At 42.3% G+C, this 27,033-nt stretch overlaps 1 protein-coding gene across 3 annotated transcripts in view; it reads right to left on the bottom strand.

The window, feature by feature from the left end:
* Positions 1 to 5,289: 5,289 nt before the first annotated feature.
* The window catches only part of grin2bb (glutamate receptor, ionotropic, N-methyl D-aspartate 2B, genome duplicate b), a 152,862-nt gene continuing 131,118 nt past the window's right edge, over positions 5,290 to 27,033 (bottom strand). For 2 of the 3 annotated variants that reach the window (XM_072657869.1, XM_072657868.1), the window contains 4 exons: positions 26,783 to 26,943; positions 24,660 to 24,847; positions 15,816 to 16,054; positions 5,290 to 13,742 (listed from right to left, as the gene is read on the bottom strand). In XM_072657869.1, coding sequence (XP_072513970.1) covers positions 11,211 to 13,742; positions 15,816 to 16,054; positions 24,660 to 24,847; positions 26,783 to 26,943 — 3,120 coding nt within the window. In that variant the 3' untranslated portion in view covers positions 5,290 to 11,210. The remainder of the gene's footprint in view (positions 13,743 to 15,815; positions 16,055 to 24,659; positions 24,848 to 26,782; positions 26,944 to 27,033) is intronic. The other variant, XM_072657870.1, reaches the window with a different exon arrangement.

Below are 27,033 nucleotides of genomic sequence, written 5' to 3'. Positions count from 1 at the left end.
TGCCTGAAAAAAAACATGCAAATTTCCAAATAGTTTTGGAGCATTTGTATTGGTTCATTTGTCATTTACTTCATTATATACTATAAATAAAAAAACATGGGGCTCCAAACAGCCCAAAGATGATCCAAGGATTGACTGGTTTGAATCCCGGGTCATGCTGCATGCCATCAGCAGCCGGAGTCAGAGAGAGCACAACTGGCCTTGCTCTCTCAGGGGTGTGTTGATGGCTCTGTTGTCTGTTAGCTGTTGTATCAGAGCTGGGGAGCCTACTGAGCGGTGCTGCATCAATGGTGCTGAGGCTTCACTTGTATCGGAGGGGATGTGCTAGTCTTTACCTTTCTAGTGTTGGGAGGCGTTGCTAGTGTTAGATGGAGTTTACATGAACAAGGATTGAGTAATTGGTCCTCCAAATTAGGTCAAAAACGGAGTAAAAGTACAAATAAATTATTACAAATAAAAAAAAAATAATAATAATAATTTAAAAATCCTCCCTGTGTTTATCCTCCCTTCCATCTAATTTACAGTACATACACTCAGTCTTCCTCCTTTCCATTGCCTTCTTTAATACCTCTTTTCATCCTCATCCTCCTCCTCCTCCACCTCCTCTCTCTTTTCTCTTTCTTGTCTTTATTCCTTTACTCTCCATCCTCTTCATTCTCCCCCATTCTCACCTTCATCATTTTCTTTCTTCTTTTCTTCAGACCTTTTCTCATCCTTCCTCATCATTCTCTCAGTTCCTCCTCATCCTTCTCTCCATCCTCCTCCTAATCTCTAGATGTCTGATACCTCTTCTCTTAATCATCTCTCTCTCTCTCTCTCTCTCTCTGTCTCTCTCTCACACACTCTCTCTCTCTATTCTCAATTCTCTCCTTTCATGTACAGATCAGCCAGAACATTAGCACCACTGACAGATGACGTTAACAACATTGATTATCTTCATCTATATTAGGCAGCAAGTGAGCAGTCAGTTCTTGAAGGTGATGGGACGATGTTGGAAGCAGGAGAAATGGGCAAGCGTAAGAACCTGAGACAAGAACCAAACTGTGATGATCTCAAAAACATCAGGCAGGTCCTGTGGCCCAACAAAGTGGCCCAACAAAGGACAACTGGTCAACCAGTGACAGGGTCATGAACACCTAAGGCTCATTGATGTGATCCATAGAGGCCTCGTCTCACAACCTACAGCACTTAAAGGATCTGCTGCTAATGTCTTGGTTCCAAATGCCAGAGGATGCCTCCAGAGGTCTTGTCTTGGAGTCCATGCCTCGAGTGATTAGTTCTGTTGTGGCGGCACAAGCTTAGGGGACCTGCTCAATATTAGGCTCCATCTCCATTCTTTCTTTCCTTCTTATCTCTGCATGTCCCATCTTCTATATCTCTCCAGCCTCCTCTCCCATTCTTTCGTTCCTAATATCTACATGTCTGATCCCTGTTCCCATCTCTCAATCATCTCTCTCTCTCTCCTCAGATGAGTGTGGGTGTTGAGCTCATGCTGTACTTTCCATTTCTGCATTGTGTGTTGATTTATTGTAGCAACCAATCCACCAGGACATGACGAGAACACAGCAAATCTCTCTCTCTCTCTCTCTTTCTCTCTCTCTCTTTCTCTCTCTCTCTCTCTCTCTCTCTCTCTCTTCCCCCAGTTGCTAGGTAACAGTTAATTGTCAAGAAGTAGTTACATGTGTTGCAGTGTATTCCAGGATTGGCTGGGTCTGGGATACGTGTGTGTGGTGAGAGTGTGTGCGTATGAGAGTGAGATAGAGAGAGTGAGAGTGAGAGAGCGAGCGAGCGAGCATCATACAGAGAATGGCCTCATGGAATAATAAACTGCACCTTCATTTTTTTAAGCCAAACGACAGCGATAACAGCAGACACGTCTGAATATTTCATAAACGCTCATATCACCCGAGTCCTGCTCGCGGCTCTGCATCACCAGAAACCAGCCAAAACCCCCAACGAGAGAGTCGAGAGTGTTCTCTCATCCAACCCCCCCCCCCCCACACACACACACATACACACACAAATCAACCATCGACAGCAGTAACTTGCCCATTTGTGGCAGTTGCTGCAACAGTGGACCAGTCATCTCCATGGCAACCGCAGCAGCTGTCACTCATATGGCTCTCAGTGTGTGTACTAATGCAGGGGGAAACGAGGGCCGCATACGTAACCTATCCAGCCACACCCACTTTCCAGAGTTTGTTTCTGTGTCGAGTTTCCGGTCATTTCATGGTAAATAGTTTATGGTCGTATTGCATTCGAGGTGAATGCAGTCTGAAGTAGGCTGTGGGACTGCTGTGGACAGTGATCATGAAGCAGCTAACTGCGCTAACCCAACATACCAACAGGCTATTTAATGTTATTTAGAGCTAAACAGAGCAGAGCTGACTAGCTTTCCAGTACAACACAAAGATCAGTTTTGTGGGCCACCATATCTAAAGAAAAGGACCTGCGTCTGTGGTTGAAGGCATTACATTTAAAACCCACCCAAACGGCCATTTATCTGCTCTTATTGTTTTGTGAAAGAGAAACCAACACCAGAACGTCTCTGTTATGAAGTTCCGGTGAAACAGATTAACCTGAGAGCCTCACAAGTGCCGGACATGTCCTCTTCACTGGAGCTTCATAACCGAGCCATTTCTCTGGATAAGGACATTGTCGTGCTGTAGTAAGAGCAGGTGTATGGACGTATGGGTGGGTATTTTTAATTTTGCACCTTTAACCACACATGCACATCTTCTTCTATGGAAGGCGGTGAACATATATGGTGCCTCACAGCACTTCGATCTTTCTTGTGTTTTGTGTTCATAACGATTTTGTTTAAGCAAAATTCTTCTCTTTTTCCAGTTATTGTGTTTGTTTATTATCACTGTGGTTATAATCTATATTAGTGGGTCCGCTATCACACCGGAAATCAAGTTTAATGGAAGGATGAGGTGGATGGACAAGTACATTACCACCCTGTTACACCCACACTTACACACCACACTGAACAGTTCCCGTTTACATCAATGTAACACAAGCCAGTGAGTGCTAAAAACAGCACAGCACAGTGGCAAAAAGGGGGGTATTGTAGGTGTTTCTTTATACAGCCTATATAACAGGCTCAATGTCTCTTAAAAATAAAGGTTTTCAAATGGTTCTTGGCTTAGACAGACACCCAATAGTTAGCTAAACTCATACAGTTAAGAAAGATGCTTACCCAGGGGCGTATCTAGACTACTTGTTGTACTGGGGCACACTCTAAATTTAGAAGGGCACAGCTGAACCCCTCTGCTTGCATAATAATAGAAATAGTTATATTAAATAGCTGAATAGTTATTATTATTATTATTATTATTATTATTATACACTCATGCATGAAATACTTCCTTTGTAGCATAAAACATACACACATGTGAAACTGTGATTTTGTCTTTGCATCATCAGTTCATGTTAGCTAGATAACCCAGGCTTGTAAAGTGAGCAGTACTGTAATATTGGCTACGTCACCACGCTACTTTAGCAGGCTTGTGTTATCAATGCCTCTTTATACTAGCAAACGAATAAAGCTGACGCTAAAGTAACTGATGCATTTGCTAGTTTAATTAATGCCTTTGCTTTAGGGGTCTAAAATGGTTGGGAAGTTATACGGTTATATAATAGGCCTTAACTAATACATACAGCAATGAGCTGTCAATACCGAGCCGGCTGTGCGGCTGACTCTCTTTTAAATTGTTACCAATGTCCATTACTGCGCTGGGCATTGTGGGAAATGTAGTGTCTGTAGTTCTGCTCAGTAACTACAGACAAAAAGGACTTTTACCACAGGGACTTTAGTGGGGCCCAAAAACATGTAAATTGTTGTTAATTGTTGAACATTTTTAATTATTATCTTTATTACTTTCAGGGTTTGTAAAACAATGTTTGACATAATGCTTTTGCTGTTTTTATGTGGAAAACACATACAATACATACAATAATTCACAAAAACCTTGTATCTCCATTTTCATTTTTCACTTCTTGCCATAAAGTTAATCTGGCACATACTCTCTAATTTCATGACGACTCGACTAAAAGAAATGCTCCAAAATGACTGAGACGTCAGTCCAGTCCTGTGACTGGGACTGACGTCCATTGAAAGTTAGGAAGGTTGTTTCCTTCTTCTATAAAGTTGCGCATTTGGAGATACAAGTTTTTTTTTCTGTGACAGTGATGATATATAAGCTTAATAGTAATACAATAATCTCCTTTAGTCTTTAAATGTATATATAAGCCTCCCTAATACTTTCCCTGCACAAACACACCTACTAAAAACCTGCCAAGTAACAGATGAGCTGAGTCAGGCGTGTTTGAGCAGGGTGTTGACAAACTGTGAAGGACACCAGCCCTTCAGGACTGGAATCGAAGAACCCCGCAAGCGTTCCTACACCATTCCCTTCCATTACACTCATTTCCACTGAAGGTTAAGAATGCCTCTGCTTCCTTGATATATGTATATACACAATACGGACAAAAGTATTGGGACACCTCCTTATTCATTGTTCCTTCTGAAATCAAGGGTATTAAAGGGAGTTTATCCTGCTTTCATTGGAGTAACAGTCTCTACTGTCCAGGGAAGACTTTCTACTGGATATTGGAGCATTGCTGTGAGGATTTGATTGCGTGAAATTGATTGAAGTGCGTGAGCTCCATAATTCATCCCAAAAGTATTGGATGGAGCACCATTGGATGGAGAACACAGATCTACTGCTCCACAGCTTAATGCCGGGGGGCTTTAATACTCTTCAGCAATAGGCATGGTGTCAATAGGCTTGTGTCTGTCTGCTCCACAGATTCCTATTCTATTGGCAGTACTTCTCTGCAGAGACTAGACAAACTGTTTCATAGTGTCATACATACACATATAATAAATATTATAAAATATATTATCCAAATCATTTCGGATCATTGCTATTTGTCCGTTCATTAGTGTCAACACACTCTCACACTCTTACACAAATAAAAGTGCTCGAGGGGGTTCTTCCATCAGTGCCACAGAAGATAGATTTCACTAACTGACACTTTTTCAACAGTGGCATCCTATTACAGAACCACGCTGGAACTCAGTGAGCTCTTTAGAACCACCCATGCAGGGCTAGATGCCTGATACATCTGCGAAAATGGCACTGAATGAAACACCTGAATTCAGTAATAAAGAGGTGTGTCCCAATACTTTTGTCCATATAGTGTCGCTCTTTCACAAACAGTGTTCCTTATGTTCTTCTATTGTATCGCTCCCAGAACCCCACAGGAAGAGGAAGACAACGCTGAGGCCATGTGAGATTTCTCCCTTTTATTTATTGTCAACACTGTTTTGTACAAAGAGACAGAAGAATATATCTTAGCACTTATATTCACACATACTGTGTCCGTATTCTCAATAGCTTAAGTATTGTGAAATTTCCCGTTAAATTATTATTGTAATCTTAAACACAGGTAATCTCTCTCTATACAAAAATGGAATAAAGAGAAACCATTTGGTCGTATTTACACAAGTCTGTACAATTGTTAATCTTTGTGTAACATTTAAAAGAAGCGTCAAAAAACGGAGGAAGGAAAAGAAAGAGAATTAGAAAGATCAGGTTTATAGGAAAGACAACAAAGGCCTACTTTTGTCTGGTAAAATTGGGTCCTCTAATTCTATTCAAGTGGAGTTCTATCCTTGATGCGACGTGACGTCATTATTACCTCTGTGGTGGTTTTACAAAACCTGCCTAACAAAAGTGTATCCCAAATTTCCCAAAGCTTAGAATAGTTTTCTCTCTATATTAAAAATCACGGAAAAGGGGACGTCATTATTTACAGCAAAAAATCACACGTTACAGTAGACAGCCATTGCACTGTGCTCTGTGTCTCAACTCACACATACACACGCACCCATACACTCACTCTCTCTCTCTCACACACACACACACACACACACACAGAGGTAATCAAGCATGAATCCAGGCACATGTACAATAACCTGTGACATACAGTACCAGAGAGGGGACGTGAATTGCAAAGCGAGTGTCAAAACAAAGACTGATTAGCCTAAGATAAACAGCAACGCTGCACTCCTTCTGCATCAAAGTCAAATCCCAGGAAGCCTACATGTTAGTGAGAGTGATCACAGAGTGCAAAAATAAAATCTAGGCTACTATTTCTCTCTCCCTCTCTCCTGCTTATGTGTACAACCGTTGTCTCTCGCCCTCCACCTACATTTAGCAAAACAACGCTTAGCCTGCTTTCACGGGGCCTCTGCTGAAAAGGTGTGAGTCAAAACTAAAACGCTGAAGGAAGAAGGGCAGCCTTTCTTCTGAAGGAGAGCAACCCTTTCCCTTTCACAAAGACACAGACACACACTCTCTTGCTCTCAAACACACACACACACATTTTCTCTGACCTGCATTTACCAGCTACAGGAAACATTAAAAAAAATCTCTCCCACTCAAAAAACATGAAATGTGGCGTCCAGAAAATAAGTCTGTCACAACATTATTCAGTAAATATTTTCCAGTAAATGCACTAAAGCTGCAAACCGGTCTTCTTAGGCAGCCTCTCCGTGCTCTGCCCACAAACACATTCTTTCCTAACTGTTGCAAAGTTTTTGTCTGAATTAATAATATTTAATATTTTTAAATTTCCAAAATCGTCTTATGAATTTTCTCATTTTGTTTCCTAAAGAAAAAAATGAAGACCTATTGGTTCTTAAATAAGCTTAAACTTAGTCTCACACTTGTCTTAGACTGTTCAGAAGCTCAGCCTCTGAAATGATCAGTATGAACAGGTGATTTACTTAAATTAATTATACAATTTAAATGGAGATTTTTTTCTTAAAGTACTGTTAGTTTCTACTCAAAGAAAACAATGACTTTCTGATGTCATGTCACAGTTCTCATATTTTCCAAGGAGGATATTTTCCTATTTCCTCCAGCATTTAATTCAGTTTTTTTTTATTGAAAATGAAAAATGTGTCATTTACAAAAAGCTCTAAAATCATATCTATCATAAAAGGCTATAGAGAATATTTAAGAAGTTATTTTTTTAAATGTACATTTACAACTATTCTTATTCATTCATCCTTATTCTTATTCATCTTAGTGTTTATCTTAAGAATCTAGGAAAGCTTTTGTAAATTTTGCCCCTAGTTATTCTGTTATGTTGTAATTTCCAACCTGCCAAATTTTAATTTCATACAGCTACAGTTCCACTAACTTTCTGTGCAAATGGCAAGCAATTCCATCCTAGGTGCCCAACAGCTTTATCCATCAACTTAACTCATTGCAATAGAAACACTTCACGAAAAATTTTCTGAAAAACACTGTTGATGAAGTGTGTTTCATGTTTCTAACTCGTGTTGCTGCAACCTGATTTCCAAACTTCTCCATGACCTACGAAAGGACATTTTGTTTATTAAAATTTTTCCTTAGAAAGTGTGAGATCAGTTTATTCTGCCATTCCCCGTGTTTAAGCATTTTTCATTTAGAAAGGGTGTAGTCTTTTGCTGCGATTCTTGTACAATAATGTAGTTACAAACTTACCAAAAGTTGATAAATGTTTGTTACGACCATGAGTGTGAGAATATATTTGGGATTTTTGTGGAACGGGTATTTTTGCTTAATATTTTTAGAACATCAGTGATGTGTTATATGGGATATATGTTTAGACCAACACTGTGTCTATGTGTTATTCAAGGTATTGTTCTGTGTAAATGCATTTTCCACATTAAAACATAAAAATCATTCTGAAGTAGGGGTTTTAGGCACCAGCAAACAGTTTACCTGTGAAAGTTTCAATAGCCCATATTAACTTTCAGCAATTTATTTAAAACACTGCCATAACAAAGTCTTTTAGTTGGAAACACAGCTGTAGTCCAACTTTGCAAAAGTGGCTACCAATGAATGCAGTTTGTGGGTGGAACATGGATAGGCCAGCTGAAGAACTGACTGCAGTGAACAAATAGTGTACCCTGAATAAAAGAAAGTAGACCAAGCATAAAAGAACTGTAAGGAAGCCTCTAAAAACACATTTTATGGTTTAAAAGAGCGAAACCATGCAAAGAGTTTTTTTCGCCATTTTGTTCCAACACAACTATGAGAGGTAAAGATTTCAAACGCTTCAAGTGACAAAATTAGCCCTATATGATCAGAAAAATGAAAAAAAGCATCTCATGATTATATTCCTAACTGTGGTTAGGACCCCACTATTTCGAGTTCGAGTTTGCCCAACGACGTAAAGCGAAAGACTTTAGGCCGAGAACACGATAGTGCTTTCTGCAGATACAAGCGTACCGTATATCACCGTATTTTGGAATCGTACCGTATTCCAAAATGGAAAGACAAATCTAACTCCATTAGCAGATCTGCTACAATGTCTCACCAGCTAAATTATATACAACTTATCAACATCAGCTTTGTGTGGCACTAACTGGTTCAACTTAAGCAAAAGAAATCAACGTATTTCTCTGCACAAAAAGAAAGGAAAACACTTGACGTGGTCTTGGAATTCTACATCGTCTAAAAGCAAGAATGTAAAAGCAAGAATGTAAAATAGAAAGAAAGATGCATGCATGTCTCTCACAAGGTACTCACAGTTTCACAAACTCTCACACACACAGACTTCGCAAAAAATGAGTAAATGTGGCAATAAATGTGAAGTTTGTTTCTTAAAAGTTCCACAAAAAAACAATATACACATCAATTATTAACCAAACAGTATAAACATTGTGCTTAAATTCAGTATTCAGGATATCAGTTTGGCTTTACAAAATTTGAAGAAAGAAAATTGATATAATTCACACAACAAATTCATACTGAGATCTACTGGTGTACGGGAGAACTTAACGGTACTTCTGTAACCAGAGTGGCTAAAACGATCATGTGTTCATTGGCGGCTCAGGAGACGACGTTAAGCACATAGCACAAATAATGCCACTAAACGGAAGAGACTTTCATTCTCAATCGTGGGACTCAATGAGTTAATTAGTTGATCGCTTTCGATGTTTGTCTACTTAGAAAAATAGCTGGCAAGCACATTTTGTCTGTCTTTTTTTCTGAGAATTCTAGACGAAATATCTCGACTGTGTTTTTAACCAGCAATCTTCAGACTTTGTAAACTGTCTCAAAACAGGAGTGAGGTTTTGACTGCGATTGTCCAGGAGTTGTCGGGCTTATGTTCAGAGGAGCTGGCGAAAACCGATGTCCAACATGTTCTGTAGTTGGATCAGTGAGCTTTAGCTCGCTTCAGGACTGGAGCATGTTTCAGCTCAAAGTGTTGCTGTGGGATGAAAGAGTGTTCATGCAAAATCAACAACTAATAAAACCAAGAAAAATTATCCGGAACCTATGCCTCCAAGAGCTAGTCAGGTTATCAACTGTGTATAATGAAATGATAATAATAATAATAATAATAATAATAATAATAACAATAATAATAATAATGGCAAGACGACAAGTAGCATTTCTTACTTTTCTAATTCGGATGTTGATTGGTAATCATTTTGTGGCCAGGTTGAAAATGTGCAACTATTCTATTTCAGTTCATACCTAATTTAGTAACACACGATTTTCTAAAGTTACATCCTTGCTGTCTGTGCACTGTACAGTGTGGAAAAAAAGAAATATTTACATTTAAAAAAATACAAGCAAATGCTGAGACAAAGAGCTCTTTCATAATATCCCACAACACCCAGCTCACGGTGGGCCGAGTGCTTCCCAAAGGACAAAGTGAGCACAAGAAAGAAAGATAGAAAGAAGGAAAGGGGTGAAAACAGTGAATAATGAATGCACTCTAAGAGGAAACAAAACCATGACATTGGTTTTAATTTTCTGCTTGATCAAAGACTGGGCGGGGGAGATTGGGGGAGGAAAAATAAGAAATGAATTGGGTTTTTTTTTTGTTGTTTTTCAAGCACTTGAACTTAACACCCTGAAGCTGGACTCTGCATAAAGCAACCCGTGGACTGTGCACGTATGTAAAATGCCACCTATCCCGTTCTCCTTCATTACTTTCTTAAAGTAACTAAGCTCTAGGACTGCTGGGCACACTCAGCGCTAAATGCCGAATATTCCCAAACACGTCCTCCTAACACAAAGAGGACAATTCCAGAATAATAGATGAATCATCCTGTAACCAATCTGTGTGCAGTGATCAGAAAGTTACCATGGCGATATGACCTGTATAATTAGAATTGTGGGACTCCTGGTAAGGCACATAATGTGCTGTGTACTAAACCAATGTTCTATTGACATTAATGCGATGTTATAAAAAAAACTCATAAAAAGAGATCGTAATCAATGTCCTTCACAACAACACCTCGAGTACAGCTGACGTACTTTGCATCATGCCTTTTACATACATTTTACAGCACTCCATATCAGAAATCAAATCAACATGAATAATTAATAGTAAAGAATCGTAAAGGAAAGCAAGTTTGTCTACGTTTCTTTTAAGCTTGGCATCGTCCCTGGCAGAGGGCGCATTCCGCGCTGCGGTCCCGGTGCTCCACATCACGGCAGAATGGCGCGGTGACGTAAGACAATGCAAGCTTAGTTGACAAATAAGATCAAATAAGATCTCGTGATCAAATAAGAAGCCTCCTGCAAAGTATTGTGCTAACAAAGAATTGTAACTAGAGTACAAATATATAACAGCATAGAACATCCAGAAATCAAGCCCAAACTGAACATCATAAACATTGTAATCATATCTAATAATATTATTGTTAACGACGTTATCAATACAATTATTGTAAGTTTTACCCTGTTGTTTCAAGACGATAACTGATTTCCGTTCGTGATTGTACCAGGTCTCCGTACCTAAGCTGGATCGGACGTTTCGTTTTGGCGTAAGGAGCAGAAAAATAGAAGGGATAAGAAAAAAGACGAGAGGATAAAAGAGAGGGATACGCAGAGTTCGTCACTCTCTAGTGAGCAGGTCCCTTCTCTCTATTTACACACGTGGCCCCGACAGTGCTCCGTCTGCTCGTCTAAAGCATGGGTCAGTTCCTCTTGCTTGCTTTCTTCCTCTTCCTTTTGAAGGTGAAAGTACAAAGTAGACACTTTAGACACTGTCTGTTGGTTTATTCCCTCGCCAGTCTCGATGTCTGCTGCCTCGCTTCTTTAACTTTCCATTTCTCTCTCTCCCTCTCTCTCTCTTTCTCACTCTCTATTTCACTCTCTCTCTTTCTCTCTCTCCCTCTCAGGATCTCAGACATCAGACTCGATACTGGAAAGCTTCTCATATACATGTCCGTTACTAGAGCCGTTGAATGGTCTCTGTCCTTGCCCCATCCCTAACCCGTCCCTTGCTGACAGCAGCTTGTTGTTGCCCGCCGCCCCTCCGTGGTGGTTGCCGAGGGGCCCGCCTAGGCACAGCTCCTTGGGGAACCGGGGTCCCACGTTGGACATGACCCCGGCAGAGGCGGAGGCTGGCAAATAGGAAGTCACCCCCATGGAGCCTCGGAAGTCAGCCCGGTTGTTGTTGAGGAGCTGCTGCTGCTGCTGTTGTTGCGTCTGTTGCTGCTGCGGCTGTGTCTGCTGCTTTTTGACGTAGTACGATTTGGCGCCATGTAATAGGCACTGGTCGTCGCCGAAGGTTGGGATGAATGGGTTCTGGTTCACCTTATCTGGGTAGAGAGATTTAGACAAGGAGTAAGTCCCGACCCCTCGGGTACCGCCCATACCTCCTCCTCCTCCCATCATGCCTCTATCCCTGTCCCTCATGTCCCTCTCGCCTACCGAACGACGGTGCAACCCACCTTCACCCCCACGGAACAAGCTAAATGACGAGCCCCCGCCCTTCCCTCGGTCCCCGGCAGCGAAAAAGCTTGTCTCCCGCTCCCCACCCGCGTACCGCTCGAACATCTGGGCATAGGGGCTCGCACCTTCCATGTAGCGATCTTTGTCTTTCAGGCTCACGCTCCGTGGTGGAGGGAGCATGGAAGCTCCACCGCCCCCAAAGCCTCCTGAGCCTCCCATCCTTCCCGCCCCTTCTTTCTGCAGGTCTACGAACGTGTCATAGGAATGCTGCCTGCGCAGGACCCTGCCGCCCGGGCCAAACTTGCGCCTCTGCGCCTGAGTCTGGGCCCCTCCGCCTCCGCCTCCCTTCCCACCCTCCAGGACGAACTTGCCCCCTAGCTGATCCAGGAGGAGGTGGTTGTCCTCGCTGATGTCGTACAAGTTGCCCGGCTTCTTGCACGAATCGCACCGCTTGCAGGTGGCCGAGCTCGGGCGACTGGAAACCTGTCCGCTCCCACCACCTCCTCCTCCACTGGATCCCCCAACACCCCCTGCGGCTGAGTAGCCCCCGCCCCCTCCTCCCCCATGCATGCAAACTTGCTTGCCACCTCCACCTCCTCCACTGTGGCAGTTACGGCATTCCCAGTCCCCACCGGTCAACCCCCCCACCCCTCCAATGTTCTTTTCCCAGCATGCATGGCCCTGCTGCCCAGGAGATCCTCCTCCTCCTCCTCCCACTCCACCCTTACACTCTGTCTTCTTGGATTTACCTTTCAAGAAATCGTCCACGGGAACCAAACTAGTGCACGCTCCCCCGCCACCAGCGCTGCTGACTACGCCACCGCATCCACCCCCACCCAGACCCCCTCCGCTGCCCATTCCAGGAGCATCACTCAAATCCAAATGTTCCCATGGGGATGCCCCTTCCTTGGATCGGAACTGGTCCATGTAGAAGTCCCTCAAGTTCTCTTTGTCACGGAACATGTACGAGGAGCAATTGCCCCCTCTCTGGCTCTTGCGCTCCACAGGTGGGGTGGCTGAACGGTGTCCCTGTGTGACTGGATGATTGTGATGATGGTGGTGGTGGATGGTGTGGTGGGTGCGTCTCCGGAAGCCCAGTTCAATTTCGTCCTGCTCCCGACGAGACTTGGCAGATGCTGGCCTCTTTTTTAGGCTGTCCCTGTACTGCTTGCGCCTCTTGGCATTGCCTTCGAGATTGCCATAGGTCACGGTGTGAGTGGAAATATCCGACACGTCCGAGCGGATATTCCCGTCGTCCCCTCCCGACCCCGCCCCACCTCCCCCGCAGTACCTGTCATGTCCCGCTATAAACCCTGAACTGGACGCCCCACCCTTGAAGGAGAATTTCCCATAGAGATCAGGCAGGCCGGACTTGAAGCTTGACTGGGTGGGGTGGCCTGCGATCAGGTCAAACTTTTCCCTGTTCCTGTGAGTCAGTGACTGGCGAGGCTGGGTGGTGAAGATGGGCGCTACCCCTCCCCCTAAGCTGTCACAATCGTACATCCCACCCTCCAACGAACTGGCACTCCCTAAGCTACGAGGCCGGTTAGGCAAGGGACCCGACATACCCAGAGCCAGTGCGGATCCCGTGCCCCCATGGTGGTGCAGATAATGATCCTGGTACAGGTTACTGTCCTTCAGGTGCATGTTCCCAAAAGTCCTCTCCACATCACTCACATAGTCGCTGAACATATTGTCTTCAGGCAAATAAGGTGGGGGAGGCTTGCAGTCAGTATGGCCGACCAGGCTTCGCCGGTGCTCGCTGATATCGTAGACGGCTGACTCACGGTGGCCGTAATCCAGGGCACTGTGGGGAGAGCCGTTGACCCCAGGCACAGAGGTCATGTTTTTGGCAGTACGCAGCAGACGAAGGATGTTGGAGTGTGTGTTGTTCATGTTCATGTTCATGGTGGCTGATGGGGAGTTGAGGCCTGATTTGTTCTCCTCAATCTGAACACCATGGATGCAGCTGTAGATGCCCTGTTAGAGGAACCACAGAAAGGGAAAGGTGAGAGGAGAGTATCCATAAAAAGTCAGTATTTGTATGTTCTCTATAGGAAATGTCCTCAATGCGGTGCTGCTTTAGCACAGGTAAAGCTAAATTGAGATTTTAAATATCGAGACAGTAATTAGGGGGCTGAGGTTATCGCTGAAGAAATAGTATGGGTTGATTGGACCTAATACTGAATGTGATGAAACAGTGAATGATGGGTTCATTAAAGCTTCATACATCAGGACTCTAAGCCTTTACCGTCAAAGATGGAAAATGAATAAGCGAGAAAAAGAAAGATAGAGTAGATAGAAAGAAGGAAGGAGACGGAGACGGAAGGAATGATTGATGACAGCGTTGCTGTGCAACTGTTTTCCACTGACAATCAATACTGTAAATCAATGTGATTAAAATTCAACTAACATTGTTGCTTCTCCTCGGTCTGTCTCTTTAGTGCTAAAGACACATCAAGCAAATTAATTACACAGCATTATGCAAACCTCTCCAGCCTACTCAAGCTCCTAGATGCACTGCGTTCTAATCCACTTTTCAATCAAATGTAATAAAGGCAGAAATGTAGGGTTCTAATTTGCATGCTGCATGTCAGTCCCCATCGTCCATCCTTCAGTGTTTCCCAAAATAAACCCCCTCAAATTGCTTTGATGATAAATGTCACAAAGAATAACCACATAAATACCAAAACGAACACCAGGAGGGACGCGGTTAACAGAATTCTCTCCCCAAAATATTCCAAAGGTTAAAGGTGGCTCCCCTGTTGGCGTTTCACGGCCTCCTCTGAGAGGCCACGTCAGAAACAGTTTCTTGTCTGCCTCTTAGTCACTCTTTCTGCCTCACCGTATCTATCCATTCTTCTTGTGCGCTTCCATTGTGTCTGCCTTATCTCCACTACCTCCTGATGTTTTTTTTTTTTAACCTCAGGTCATCCTTGCCAGCTTGACTCTTTTCTCTCATTTATCTCCTAACCTCTTCATCTGATTGGACTGGTACTGACATATTCTCACGTCTATGCTATCTCGTTCCTCTTTCTTTCTCCATTCTTCCTCCAGAGGGTTAACCTCTTCTTTTATGGCATGTTCCTTTTTTTTTTACTCCCATGCATTGTTTAGTTTTATAACTCTTTTACCTCTCTCACTTCCTCGAGCCAGTCTCGCCCCATCTACCATCCCTGTTCTGCACCTGCATTCTTTAATATTTGAACACATTTGATTATACAGTTCCACAGCAAGGACAGGCTCACTTTTCGAAGGGAAGGTTATCGAGAATAGAATATATTCCCCGTGCAGGGACAGTCTTTACAGTAATATGCTACAAGCTACATGACTAAAGTAAGGGCAAAACTAAAGGCACTTTACATGAGTAAAAGAAGCCAATAAACTGGTTGTTTTTTAAGTTTAACTGGGTTTTAAAATATATTAAATAATAAGCATAGAATCATGGAGTCACTCCCCCCTGAACATCACTCCCCCCAGAACAGGGTGCCTGTGTATCGCAGGCTTTCTTTAAGCTCATTACTACCATGCTAAACTCATGACTCAAGTATTCTAGTATTCCAGATCTAGTATAGACCAGTCAACATCAAGACTACCACGATCCGAATGAGTTATTATTATGTTTGTATGTCAGTTTTTTAAAGTGTGTATAGCTTGTCCCAGTCTTTTGCATTCTCTCTGATTGCTGCCTCATGTTTACCTACCTGTCAATCAAATGTGATAAACCACCACCTGAAAAAGGGTGTCCTGCTTCTTTTTAAGCATGAGCTACCACCTGATTTCCCCCTTACATAACAGTGTGACTGCATGGTTCAATTATATTTTTCTAGTAAAGTTCTAGCTGTAACAAAATCCTTCATCCTTCCATTCATATTCAACCAGTGGCTGGTTTCCTCATTTATGTCTCTGGTTCTAATTAAAGGTGTGGTGCATGTGAGGCCTTCAGAAAACTCTGCAACAGCAGAACCTTTAAAACACCCAGTATACAATACAACTTCTGTACAGAAGCTCTGACCATTGAGTCTCCTCTCGTAAGACGAGGGAGTCACTCACCCTGCTAATGGAGAAGGTGATGCCGGGCTTGCCCGAGCACACACCCATAAAGCAGAAGCGTAGCTGCCAATAGAACAGGTGCTCGGCTATGAAGGTGATGAGAGACAGCGCCATGGCCGCCCCCAGCATGTAGAAAACGCCGGCCATGTTGTCCACGTCCAGCTGGCTGCTCATCACCTCGTTTTTCTCGTTGTGACAGATCCCAGTCAGCCACAGGGCCTCCAGCTCCTCCATCTCACCTGCAGAGAGACAGAGTGAGGGGTGGGGGGTTGAAGGAAGGAGGGTGTGGACAGAGAGCGGGAGTAAGATGACGGAGAAGTGGGGGATGAGGGATGGAGGGATGAAAGAAGAGAAAAGAGGTTTGGATGGAGATGAAAAGACGAATGGGAAGAGGGAGGAGGGAGGGAGGGATGGATGGATGGATGGATTATGGAAGGAGGGAGAGCAAGAGAGATGGGCAAATGATGCAAGGATGGCAACCGAGCAGGAGTTTGTTTAGGGTGAAGGACATACGCACAGATTGAGAGAGTGAGGAGAGAGATGAGTAAGTGTGTGATGTCTGGTCTTGAGTGAAAGTGAGTGTACTGTAGTGTACTGTATGTCTGTGTGTGTGTGTGTGTGTGTGTGTGTGTGTGTGTGTGTGTGTGTGTCTCGAAGAAAAAACACTTTCTGAGATTGCAGAGAGTGCTTTGGGTGCTTTCTAAGGGTAAGGGTTTAAATGTGCGTTAGGAATTTTCCCCTGGTGTCTGTGTATGCGTGTGTGTGTGTATAGCTTAATGCATTCTGGTTGCTCTTTTTTGAGCTAATACTTGCTCGTCTGTTTGTGTCTCTTCTGCGCACATTTGTTTAGAACTTCTTTAATGCCGCGCGCGTAAACAAATTAAGGCCTCCTCGACGTGCAACATTTGTCATGTCGAATTACTCCCAATGCATTCCCAACGGAGCGCCTCCTCATTAATGATTGATTACAAGCGTCACTTGTGATTTGGCTCCCGGAGCTAAGGGGGGACCTTAAGGGCCTAGCAGTCATCCAAGGAGGGGCAAAATTTTACTGCCCCCCTCCTCCTTAATTAACTCAATGTCCATAACATTGCTGTTCCACAAGAACGTTGTATCTCCTGTTGTGCCATTTTTCACTTTTTGACAATGTAAATCTGATGAAATGTTGCGATAAAAGGACCAATAGAAACACTCCAAAATGACCTGGAATAAACTCTTTTTACACTGTCTTCCACTGAAAATTACAAAGGATTTTTCCTTTTTCTGTAAAGTTGCCATTTTGGAGATACAAGGTTTTAGCATGACAGCGACAATGTACTCAAAGTGGTTCTGTGACTTGGGCATCTATGTGGTGACCAAGCTCCTCAACCTTTGATTTTAAAAGGTTTCACACAAGTTCACAGTTTACAGTCCTTCAGATCAAGATACTACAAAGGGTTCTTGGAGTGACGTCACAGAAGAAACTTTTTTGGTTTCATAGAGAACTATGTTTTTAACCTTCTAACCTTTAAAAGGTTTAAAACCCGTCAATTGATGAAATTAGTAAAGATTCTTTACCAATGGAAAGGTTCTCGACGCTCACACTCTTCTCACCTTTGTTCTAAACATGCTTCTTCTATGATATATGAACATATTTGACCTTTTTTAGGAGTGTATCCAGGTATTTACCCGTAATTAAACGGAAAAGGGTTTAAGTGTTAACGCAAACTGGAGTAAAATTTCATCCTGGCCATTAACCTGCATGAGAACCCAGGAGACAATTCCCAGGTAATTACCAGGAGGGCCCGTGTGTGAACAGATGCAGATGGATTACCGGGATGTTTAGCTTACAGCCAGTAAACAGGAGTGCGTCAGTGACGATTTAGTTGAACAGTTGTTTAGTTCGGTTTCTGGAGTGAATGCACCACAGGGGTGCGTTCTGTTCATGATTCTTGAGAAGCAGCAAAAGTCTAGCCAGTCTCTCTGCATGGCAGCTTCCGCACAATAGCAACGCAGCGTGGCTGGCAAAACATAACGACTGTGAGGTGCGTCTGTTTTTACAGTCGAAAAAAAATCCCAGGAGTGCGATTTTAACATGATTCAGAAATGAAGGAGCTGTGGGATGTTCATGCTGAGAACATCACGTCCTGTTTAACAGGACATTCTTGGCAAGTACATTAGAGTCCATCCTGATGAAACACTGCTTCATAGATATATGTGGGAATGGCGGAAATGCCATTACCAGTAAAAGAGGCTTGCTAAGGTTGCGGTCTAGAACAGCACTTTTCATTAATATGTTTTCCCTTTTTCTCCTAATTTGGTACTGCCAATTGTAAGTGCAATGCTACTGGCACTAGGACCTAACACATGTCTTCTCAGATACATGTGAGGCCAGACACCACCTCTTTTCAAAGTGCAGCGGATTGCCATGGCTAATTGTGCTCTTCTGGACTCCTACTGATGATGGCAAAGAAGCATTGCTTGGGTTGCTCATTGGCTCCCACTACAGACATATGGACGTGTAGCGAGGTTGTTGAGCAATACTACATGATTTTACACAAATATGACATTGGACAGGTCTGGCGAGAGGTCTCGTGCTGCTTCACGTGAATAAACTCACTGACATACATAACATTACTATTTTTTCTTTATTGTTTGCATTTATTCTGTTTGTGTGTCTAAGCAGATAAACACTGTCTAATTAAACAGCTAACAGCTTTGCAAATGTCATTTTCTAAACTCCTGGCTTTTTTATCCACTGTTATCACTTAGGAATAGCTCGGTCAGTTCGCATTGCTGTGCATGTAGTTTCTGATTGGATCCTTAGGGTGTAATAAAAATCAAGGGGCATAAGGGGTTAAACATCTGCACAGCATTAAATACTGAAAATATATACTGCATAAAAACTGAAATATATACTGCAGTCATGTTCGTATGTTCAGTGCATTTTTAAAAAGTAGTTCTAAACTGAAGATAATGCTTGTGTTTACATTAGACTTGTAGTTAAAACAAATCAGAAAAATACAGCTTAGAGACGAGATGAAGTACATAAGCTAGTTACTTTATTTCTTTATTTTATTCACCCACTGGAAATAATCTTAGTATGTTAAATGTTATGCACTGGGTCTGTGATTTGTATTTACAAAAAAGTGGTAAAATAAGGATTTGGGTTATGTTTTACTTGCCATTTTATTCCAGGCATTTCATCAAACATACAGACTATAAATGGCATAAAGTCACCCAACAGCAATGTGAAAGCTGTGATTGGCAGTCAAGGTTAATTCACCATAGTGATTTTTGAATGCTCTAAAAGTTCAAATATTAGTACTGTGTTGTTTCAATTTCACTAATCACTTCTTTGCATTATAATTATTATAATAATTTCTTTGCATTATTTGAGCAGTTGTCTTTTCTGCAAATAAATGCTCAATAGCAACATTTTTATTTGGAATTTAAGGAAAACTCAAATGTTCATTTCCCTAAACACGTTCTAAACTGAAGACGTCTGATGAAATTAGAACATCTTAGAATGCCTGTAATTACACAAGACTTGTAGTTGAAACGAATCAGAAAAATACAGCTTACAGACGAGATATAGTACATGAGCTAGTTACTTTACTCATTTATTTAGCTTTTTCACTCACTGGAAATAATCTTAGTATGTTAATTGTTACGCACTGGGTCAGTAATTTTATTTATCTTGTAATTGAAACGAATTTGAAAAGTAGTAAATAGTAAAACCAGAGAAACTGATGATGTAGGGTGGTCTCTTGTATCTAAATTTTTGCCATTTTTGACTTTTGAACAAAATGTCATGATGAATGGACCAATACACATGCTTCATCCAAATTAATAGAAATATTTTTACATTCACTTAAAAGTTGCAAAAGTTTTAATTTGCCTGTAAAATGGACATTATTATATTTATTATATATACATATATAATATAACAGAATGTACAATTGACTGTCATTCCTACAACAAATAATACTGTGAGCGATGTTGCTTTTTATTTTCAATATTCAACACTGATTTGCATATAATGAAATCTCTAGTTAAATATGTCTTCTCCTCTGAATGCAAACTTCACCTTTACTCCTTATTCTAAAGACCTTCTCAGGGTATTTCTCATATTGTGCAGCAAGCAGATCAACAAAACATGCAAAATGCTTACATACATGTTGAAACATGTTGCATGTTAAATATAAAATCAACCAATTAATCAAGGTGTTTATGTAGTTAAATGTATTTAGTTTACAGGTGCAGGTTTAAGGTTTAAGTTAGACGGACAGCACTGGGGTCCGAGTTACGCCAGTCATCATGCCCACACAAAGTGGGTCTTCTTGGAGGCTAACGGAGTCGATCTGACGCCAGCTGCTGATCTGAAGCTTTTTTACGATGGCCTAGATAGAGAAGATCTGAGAGGACCTACAGGCTTTTTGGGCCTAAGAGAAAATTCTTTCTCTGTCAGTGTATCGGTTTCCCCTTGCTGAAGGAGAACTGTGTAGACTGCTCCCTTCGGACATGCCTGTGTATGTGAGAGACAGAAACGCGGATAGTGAGAGCGCAACTGTGCGAATGTGTGCCTGCATGTGTGGTGTAGGTTTGTGAGTGTGAGAGAGAGCATTCTAGTGTGCACTTCTCTCTCTCTCTCTCTCTCTCTCTCTCTCTCTCTCTTTCTCTCTCTCACACGCACTTGACGCCATCCCCAATCCACTCGAGGGCCACCACAAGCTAGCCTTGACACGTCTAACTAGGGCGCTGTTCTCGATCTCGGCTCCTATATAAAATTATATAATGCCTTGCGGCCACAAAATAACAATGCATGACACACCTGAGCGTACCTACAGCAGACCTCCAAACAGGCAGCTGCCGCGTCGCTAAGCTAGCGTGTGTCTCTAGCAGCGCATGTCCATATGCATGCATGAGCAATCACTCAAAGGTAGTCCCATAACTAGGCCAGGGCTAATTTGGGCTAGCAAGAGAGCGTTTTGCGTGGTTGGGTCCCATATCCTTGCATTTCAATACAAGATCCACAATGTCAAGATCTGTTAGCAGTATTTGCTCTCGCAGCAGAGCATTCGAGCCATGTTCTTCGTGGGACTTTGTTGAGAAAACTGTGTGAGGAACGAGATGAGCTTCTCAGGGACGGTTCTGGCTTGTTAAGTGGATGAAACAGAAACAGTGGGAATCAACACCTGCCATTCTTTGTCTGTTGTCTACAGTGCCTCATATCTTTTGATATGGCTGCAGTTTTTCATATCTTTTGATGAAGAAAATTTGCTGAGAATTCAGTAAGACTACAACAACAGGCTGCCAGACAGGTAAATAATGCTCCATGATTGGGTAACTCTGGTATTGGTACCCACTGCATCATTATGTAAAGTTGTAAAAGTCCAGTATGTTAACAGAATTGATCAGACTCCACTGTGACACTGTAACTAGTTGTAAGGTGTATTACGGAGAGGGTACACCAAGCAGCCATAACATTAACACCACCTCCTTGTTGCTACACACATTGTCTGTTAAATCAGCTCCACATACTAGTTAGTTCTATAATTAGACTGTAGTCCATCTGTTTCTCTGCATACTTTCTTCAATGATCAGGACCCCACAGGACCACCACAGAGTAGATACTATTTGGGTGGTGGGTCATTCTCAGCACTGCAGTGACACTGACGTGGTGATGGTGTGTTAGTAGTGTATGTTGCACTGGTACGAGTGGATTTGTGTGTTTAAACACCTCAGCATCACTGCTGGACCGAGAACAGTCCACCAACCAGAAATATCCAGCCAACAGCCTCCTGTGGTCAGCGTCCTGTGACCACTGAAGAAGGACTAGTGGATGACCAACACAACCCGTGCAGCAACAGATGAGCTTCTGCCTCTGACTTTACATCTAGGTAGGGGTGTCTAACAGAGTGGACAGCGAGTGAACAGAAACAGTGTTTAAACTTTCCAGATGAGAATGACCCACCACCCAAACAATAGCTGCTCTATGGTGGTCCTGTGGGGTCCTGACTATTGAAGAACAGGGTGAAAGGAGACAGAGAATGCATGCAGAGAAACAGATGGACTACAGTCTGTAATTGGGAAATGGAGCCGATAAAGTGGACAATGAGTGTAGATACCAGTAGATGGTATTAATGTTATGGTTGATCTGTATAAATATATTGTACTAGACTGTATATCCAAGTATTTGTGCTATAAAGTCATTATATTGAACTAGATACTGTTCCATAAAGGTTCCATAAAGAACCATGTGAGAATGTGAGGAACCTTTCAATTGGTAAAGAACACCAAGAGAAGGTTGTTTAAACCTTCAAAAAAAGGTTACTCTCCATCACATATGGTCCTATTGTCAGCCCTTCGCTGCCCACAGGCCCAAATAAAGACTTCCGACTTGTTTACGTTCAAGTGTTTGTTATCGTTTCATGATTTATGTTCATTTGGTTCACGTGTTTGACCTGGGATTGGGGGGTATTTAAGAAGTCTCGACACCGCCATTCGGTGCCGAGAATTATATCGTTTGGGATCTCGAGGTTTTACAAGTGGTTCCCCGTACTGTAGAAGCATGTTGAGGCCAGCTTCTGCTCAGTGTTCACGTTCAGGAGCAGGTCACCCTGCCACTCAAGTCATCAGCGAGGCGAGGCGAGGCTAACGGCCAGGATTTACTGGCAACTCGCGTCTCAGCTAGGCGACCCACTAGGGTCCCTCAGCTCAAGCCCCAGTCCCAGGTTCATTTTTAGTTCACCCTCTTGTTTGGCACGTTCATGTTTTTGTTGATCACTGACGTTCGTGTTTTGCTGCTTTTTGCCTCACTTGCCCCCTTTTGTTTACCCCTTCTGTGAATAAATCTGCTTGCTTTGACTCCAGCTCTGCGAGTGTCCGTCCCTCTGTATCTGGCCTAACACACCATGACATCTATATGAAACCAAAAGTGGTTCCTTTTGTGGTTTTGCTCAAAGAACCTTTATTAAAACCTTTATTTTTAAGAGAGTAGTCTTTACTTAATTGTTGGTGTGCAACGCTCTCTAGTATTTCTCATATGTGTGAACATTAACAAGCTGTTCCTTACATTGAATGCTCTAATAATAATGACACCAATTATTAGGAAGGGCCATTGTAATTTCAAAGGCCAGTCAAGTCCAAGTCCTCCATCCCATCTCTAACAAACTTAAATCTAGTAACACAGTTTTTTTCATAGAATGGAACATAACATAGAAGTGAACTGCCTTTAAGGAGTAGACAGAGAACATATGAGCTTGATGACTGGAACAAATGTCAGATCTTTGAGCATGTCTGTTAGTAGAATAGGGCTATTTGACTCACTCTGTGTTCCATATACACATATACACCAACATGGGAATACGGTGGGAGCAAATCCAGGTCCTTGTCATTGCTAATCTGGGTGTGGGTATGACGCCTGCCTTTAGGGGAAGCTATTTAAGACTCTCGTAGGAGCTGTAGACTACCTCTCAACTGAGATTAACGAGGACAGTGAACCATATGACAAAAGCTATAGTATAGCTTGAAGTAATTATAATATGTACATATAAATACAGAGCCATATCAGAATATTATGACCATCCACCTAATAGTGGAAATAGACAGCCTTGGCTTAGATGGCACTAGTGACATGTCGTGGTTTGGATGGTATTAGGTGATGGAAGACCCATTAAAGACAGAAGGTTCATTATAGAAGTTAAATGGCCCACAGTGGAGCATCGATTGCTCTGTACCAGTCGTCATTCCCCTCTGGCATCGATGGCCCGTGGGGCACCACTGTTATGCTGTTGGGAGGCACTCAATAAGTCCATTCTCTGTCCACCTTCACTATAGCGGCTATAAAACATCCCTCAAAGTTCTGAGACGCTATTACCCTTCACCCACTGTCACAGCCATATCAGAATATTATGACCTTTAGTAAAAGTTGAGCAAAAATGGACTTTTTTTGCACATTGAGTGCCTCCAAACAGCATAACAGTGGTGCCCCATGGACCACTGGTGTTGACGTTGATGTTGAGAAATACTGATGTTGAGAAATGTGTGTTACTACACTTTACCTTAGTTGCATTTTGCTAGGAATAAAAACGAAAGCATATTCATCCCTCCTAAACCTGTCTGTTACAGGTTAGTAATGCTATTGTGTTGTTCCATGTAGCTCACAACTTAACAAGAGTTTGAACAAGCTGATTATTGATGTCTTAGCACCTGGTTATTTTACATTTAAGGCATTTAGCAGACGCTCTTATCCAGAGCAACTTACAATAGTGCTTCTCTGTTTAGTCAGAAAAAAACCCTTAGCTAGTTTGTATTGACTAGGATCCAAAGAAACCTTAGTTTAGATACTACTAAACACAAAAGCCAGTATGTAGACCACAATACTCGACACTACAGTACACTACTCTAGGAAGAGGTGGGTCTTCAGTCTGCGTTTGGAGACAGCAAGTCAGTCTGCCGAAATGTATGCCTCCTTATACCTGTGTACCACCCTATTATTTTGCCTCAGAACAAAACACACTTTTTTCCAATTACAGAGGGCTTGCAGATTTTTTTTGCTAGTTTACAGCACTGCAACAGCTCACATGAGCCGCATAGCCTAGCCTAGACTACTACTACTACAAGATTAATAAATTCTTCCCATCTTTCACCTCTGTATGTGTGTAATTCACCTCTGTATGTGTGTAATTCAACTGTGTATGTACGTAATTCACTTGTGTATGTGCATAATTCACCTGTGTATGTGCATAATTCACCTGTGTATGTGCGTAATTTACTTGTGTATGTGCGTAAGTACATATCTCTGGGCTTGTTTTTTCAGAATTATCTGAGGTGCCTGGAACATTACTTAGCAGGACTTACCGTCTCCAAACAACTGCAGAATAGCGAGGTCCACCGGCCTCTTCCAGCCTGAATCTTTCTGGATGGCAATGCCGTAGCCTGTAGTAGCGAAGATATAACCACTGCCGATGGTCACAAGCTTACAGCCCTCGTCTCTGCCGGCCATGTAGTTCAGCACAGCGGCATCATAGATAAACGCGTCCAGTTTACTGTCAGGATAAGAGAGAGAAAGATCATTCAGCGTTGGAGTGTGCTTGACTGCATCTAATGGATGCCAACTATATTTGGATACCCGTGTGGGCTCTACACGCACAAGGCCCAGTTGCAATTGCTAAGACATAAATTAAACTGCTGATGGGTGGGGAAAGCTACAGAGTGCTTGTTAGACCATGGCCGATGGTTTTTTGCATGTATTTTCGTGTGCCTTTCTACCCCCCCTCTCCCTCCGTTTTGTGGTCAATTTAGCAAAAAGCCTCACATACTGTATCTAGTCATGAACTATCATGCTGAGGCCCTCCTGATCGCTGTGCTTGCCTGCGTAGGGTGCTGGTCCTGAACATGATGAGGCAAGTCTGAGGCACGGCATGAAATATGAAGTCATACCGTCTAGAATCAGTTCTGATGAACAGTGCCAGATGTGACTTTTCAGTCTTTTCAGTTCAGGTTATGCTCCTGTGATATTTAACCATGCTATGATTATATACATTACCCTACCGAAAATGTTGTGGAAAATATGTGTGTAATACACAATGCCTAGATCATGGCATTTTATCATATAAACATGACATGTAAAATGTGCTGTAGACATTGTACATGCCCCATTTTCTGTTTTATTATTTCACAATATGTTAAATAAGGGAAATTATGTTTTAAAATATGTAAAAAAAATGGCCAAATGAAGTTGCTACAAACATTTACATTGGAAAAAAGAACCATTTACATCAAGTCTACCATATTCTATGTGTACAGTCCCACAGGGTTTTATTTCAGGGTCTATTTAAATGATGTTAATTATAAGAGTACTGCAGTTTTGAGAGCAAAGAACTGAAGTGTAGGTCTATGTGCAGGGTTTAAGGAGTAAAGGTTCTTCATAATACATCTCTATTACAAGCATGGTTCTTTATGGAACCACAAGTGGAAGTGGTACAATTTTAAAATCACATCATTTATCAATTCCGATTCCGATTTCCAATTCCAATTCTTCAATTATGGTCCTAGAGGTCCTGTGTCCAGCACAGCGTGGTCATTTCCCTCCTTAGTCATACCTTCTAATTACCTAATGATGTAATGATGTAACATCTGGTGTGCTTGAGTACGGAAATCACCAAACTGTGCTGGACTGTGGTCCTCCAGGACCAGAAATGCAGAGTGCTGCCACAAAAAAAAACTGATCAATATTGGGGGGAAAAATTCAATTTTGATATTTTTGCGATATCTGCTAAATGCCATAAATACAAATGTCTAGCCATGGAAAGAACGTGTTTAGAGGGGGATTAAGTAACTGTTTTTTTTTTTGTTTGTTTGTTTGTTTACCGATGAACACACCAGTGAAAATGCTCCAAATTACCATGTTGCAAAAGCCCCAGTATAAAACGCTTCTTAATTAACCTGAGCCTTTTGGTAACTTAACTGACCTTTCTGTAAGGGCAGAGCCATTTTTCTAGACAGTTCAATCGCTCTGCAATTAGAGAAGTGTCCCAACACTTTCGGTAGAGCAGCGCTTGTCCTATTTTAGTTTCGTAACAGTATTCAGTACTGTATTCTAGTCACTGCTCTTACATAATACGATACAATATAGTGTGTAAATGGAGGACTGGGGAAAGCTGGTGTGCTCCTTCTAATTTATTATGATTTGAGATGCCACATTTCAGAAACGAGTCCAGATGAATTAAACGTTCTAGCAGTCAGTTCAGTGTCTCAGCGAGATGTGTGGTTTAGTCATTTCTAAACAAACAGCCTCAGGCCTCTCCAGTTTGATGCTATTACCAGCTGTGAGTCCACCGAACACCCACTCACTCACATACATATCCTATCCTTAAGCTTCTTCCTCTCTCTCTCCCTTTCCTTCTCTCACTTCTAGCTTTTTTTCTCTCATGCTTGATCATCCTCAATCTTCTCTCTCTCTATCTCTCTCTCTTTCTTACCCGGTCTTCAGGCTGTGGAGGGCCTCGTCTACGTTTTTCTGGTGGAAGCTGGTCATGTAGCTGTGCATCTCTTTGTAGTTGTTCCTGATGTTCCTCTCCGTGCTGCCATTGGGAACCGTGCCAAAGCGGAATGGGGGAGAGAAGTCATTTGGACGCTGGAACTGGAGGGTGAGAGGGAGAGATACACAAACACAGAGAGAGAGATAAGTGTGTGAAAGCATCCACTGGATGAGTTAAAAAGCTAGTTAAAG

The sequence above is a fragment of the Salminus brasiliensis genome, chromosome 15, assembly GCF_030463535.1.
Source record: "Salminus brasiliensis chromosome 15, fSalBra1.hap2, whole genome shotgun sequence".
Classification (NCBI taxonomy): Eukaryota; Metazoa; Chordata; class Actinopteri; order Characiformes; family Bryconidae; genus Salminus; species Salminus brasiliensis.
The sequence above is the reverse complement of the archived record's forward strand: the minus strand, read 5'-3'. Positions and strand labels throughout refer to the sequence as shown.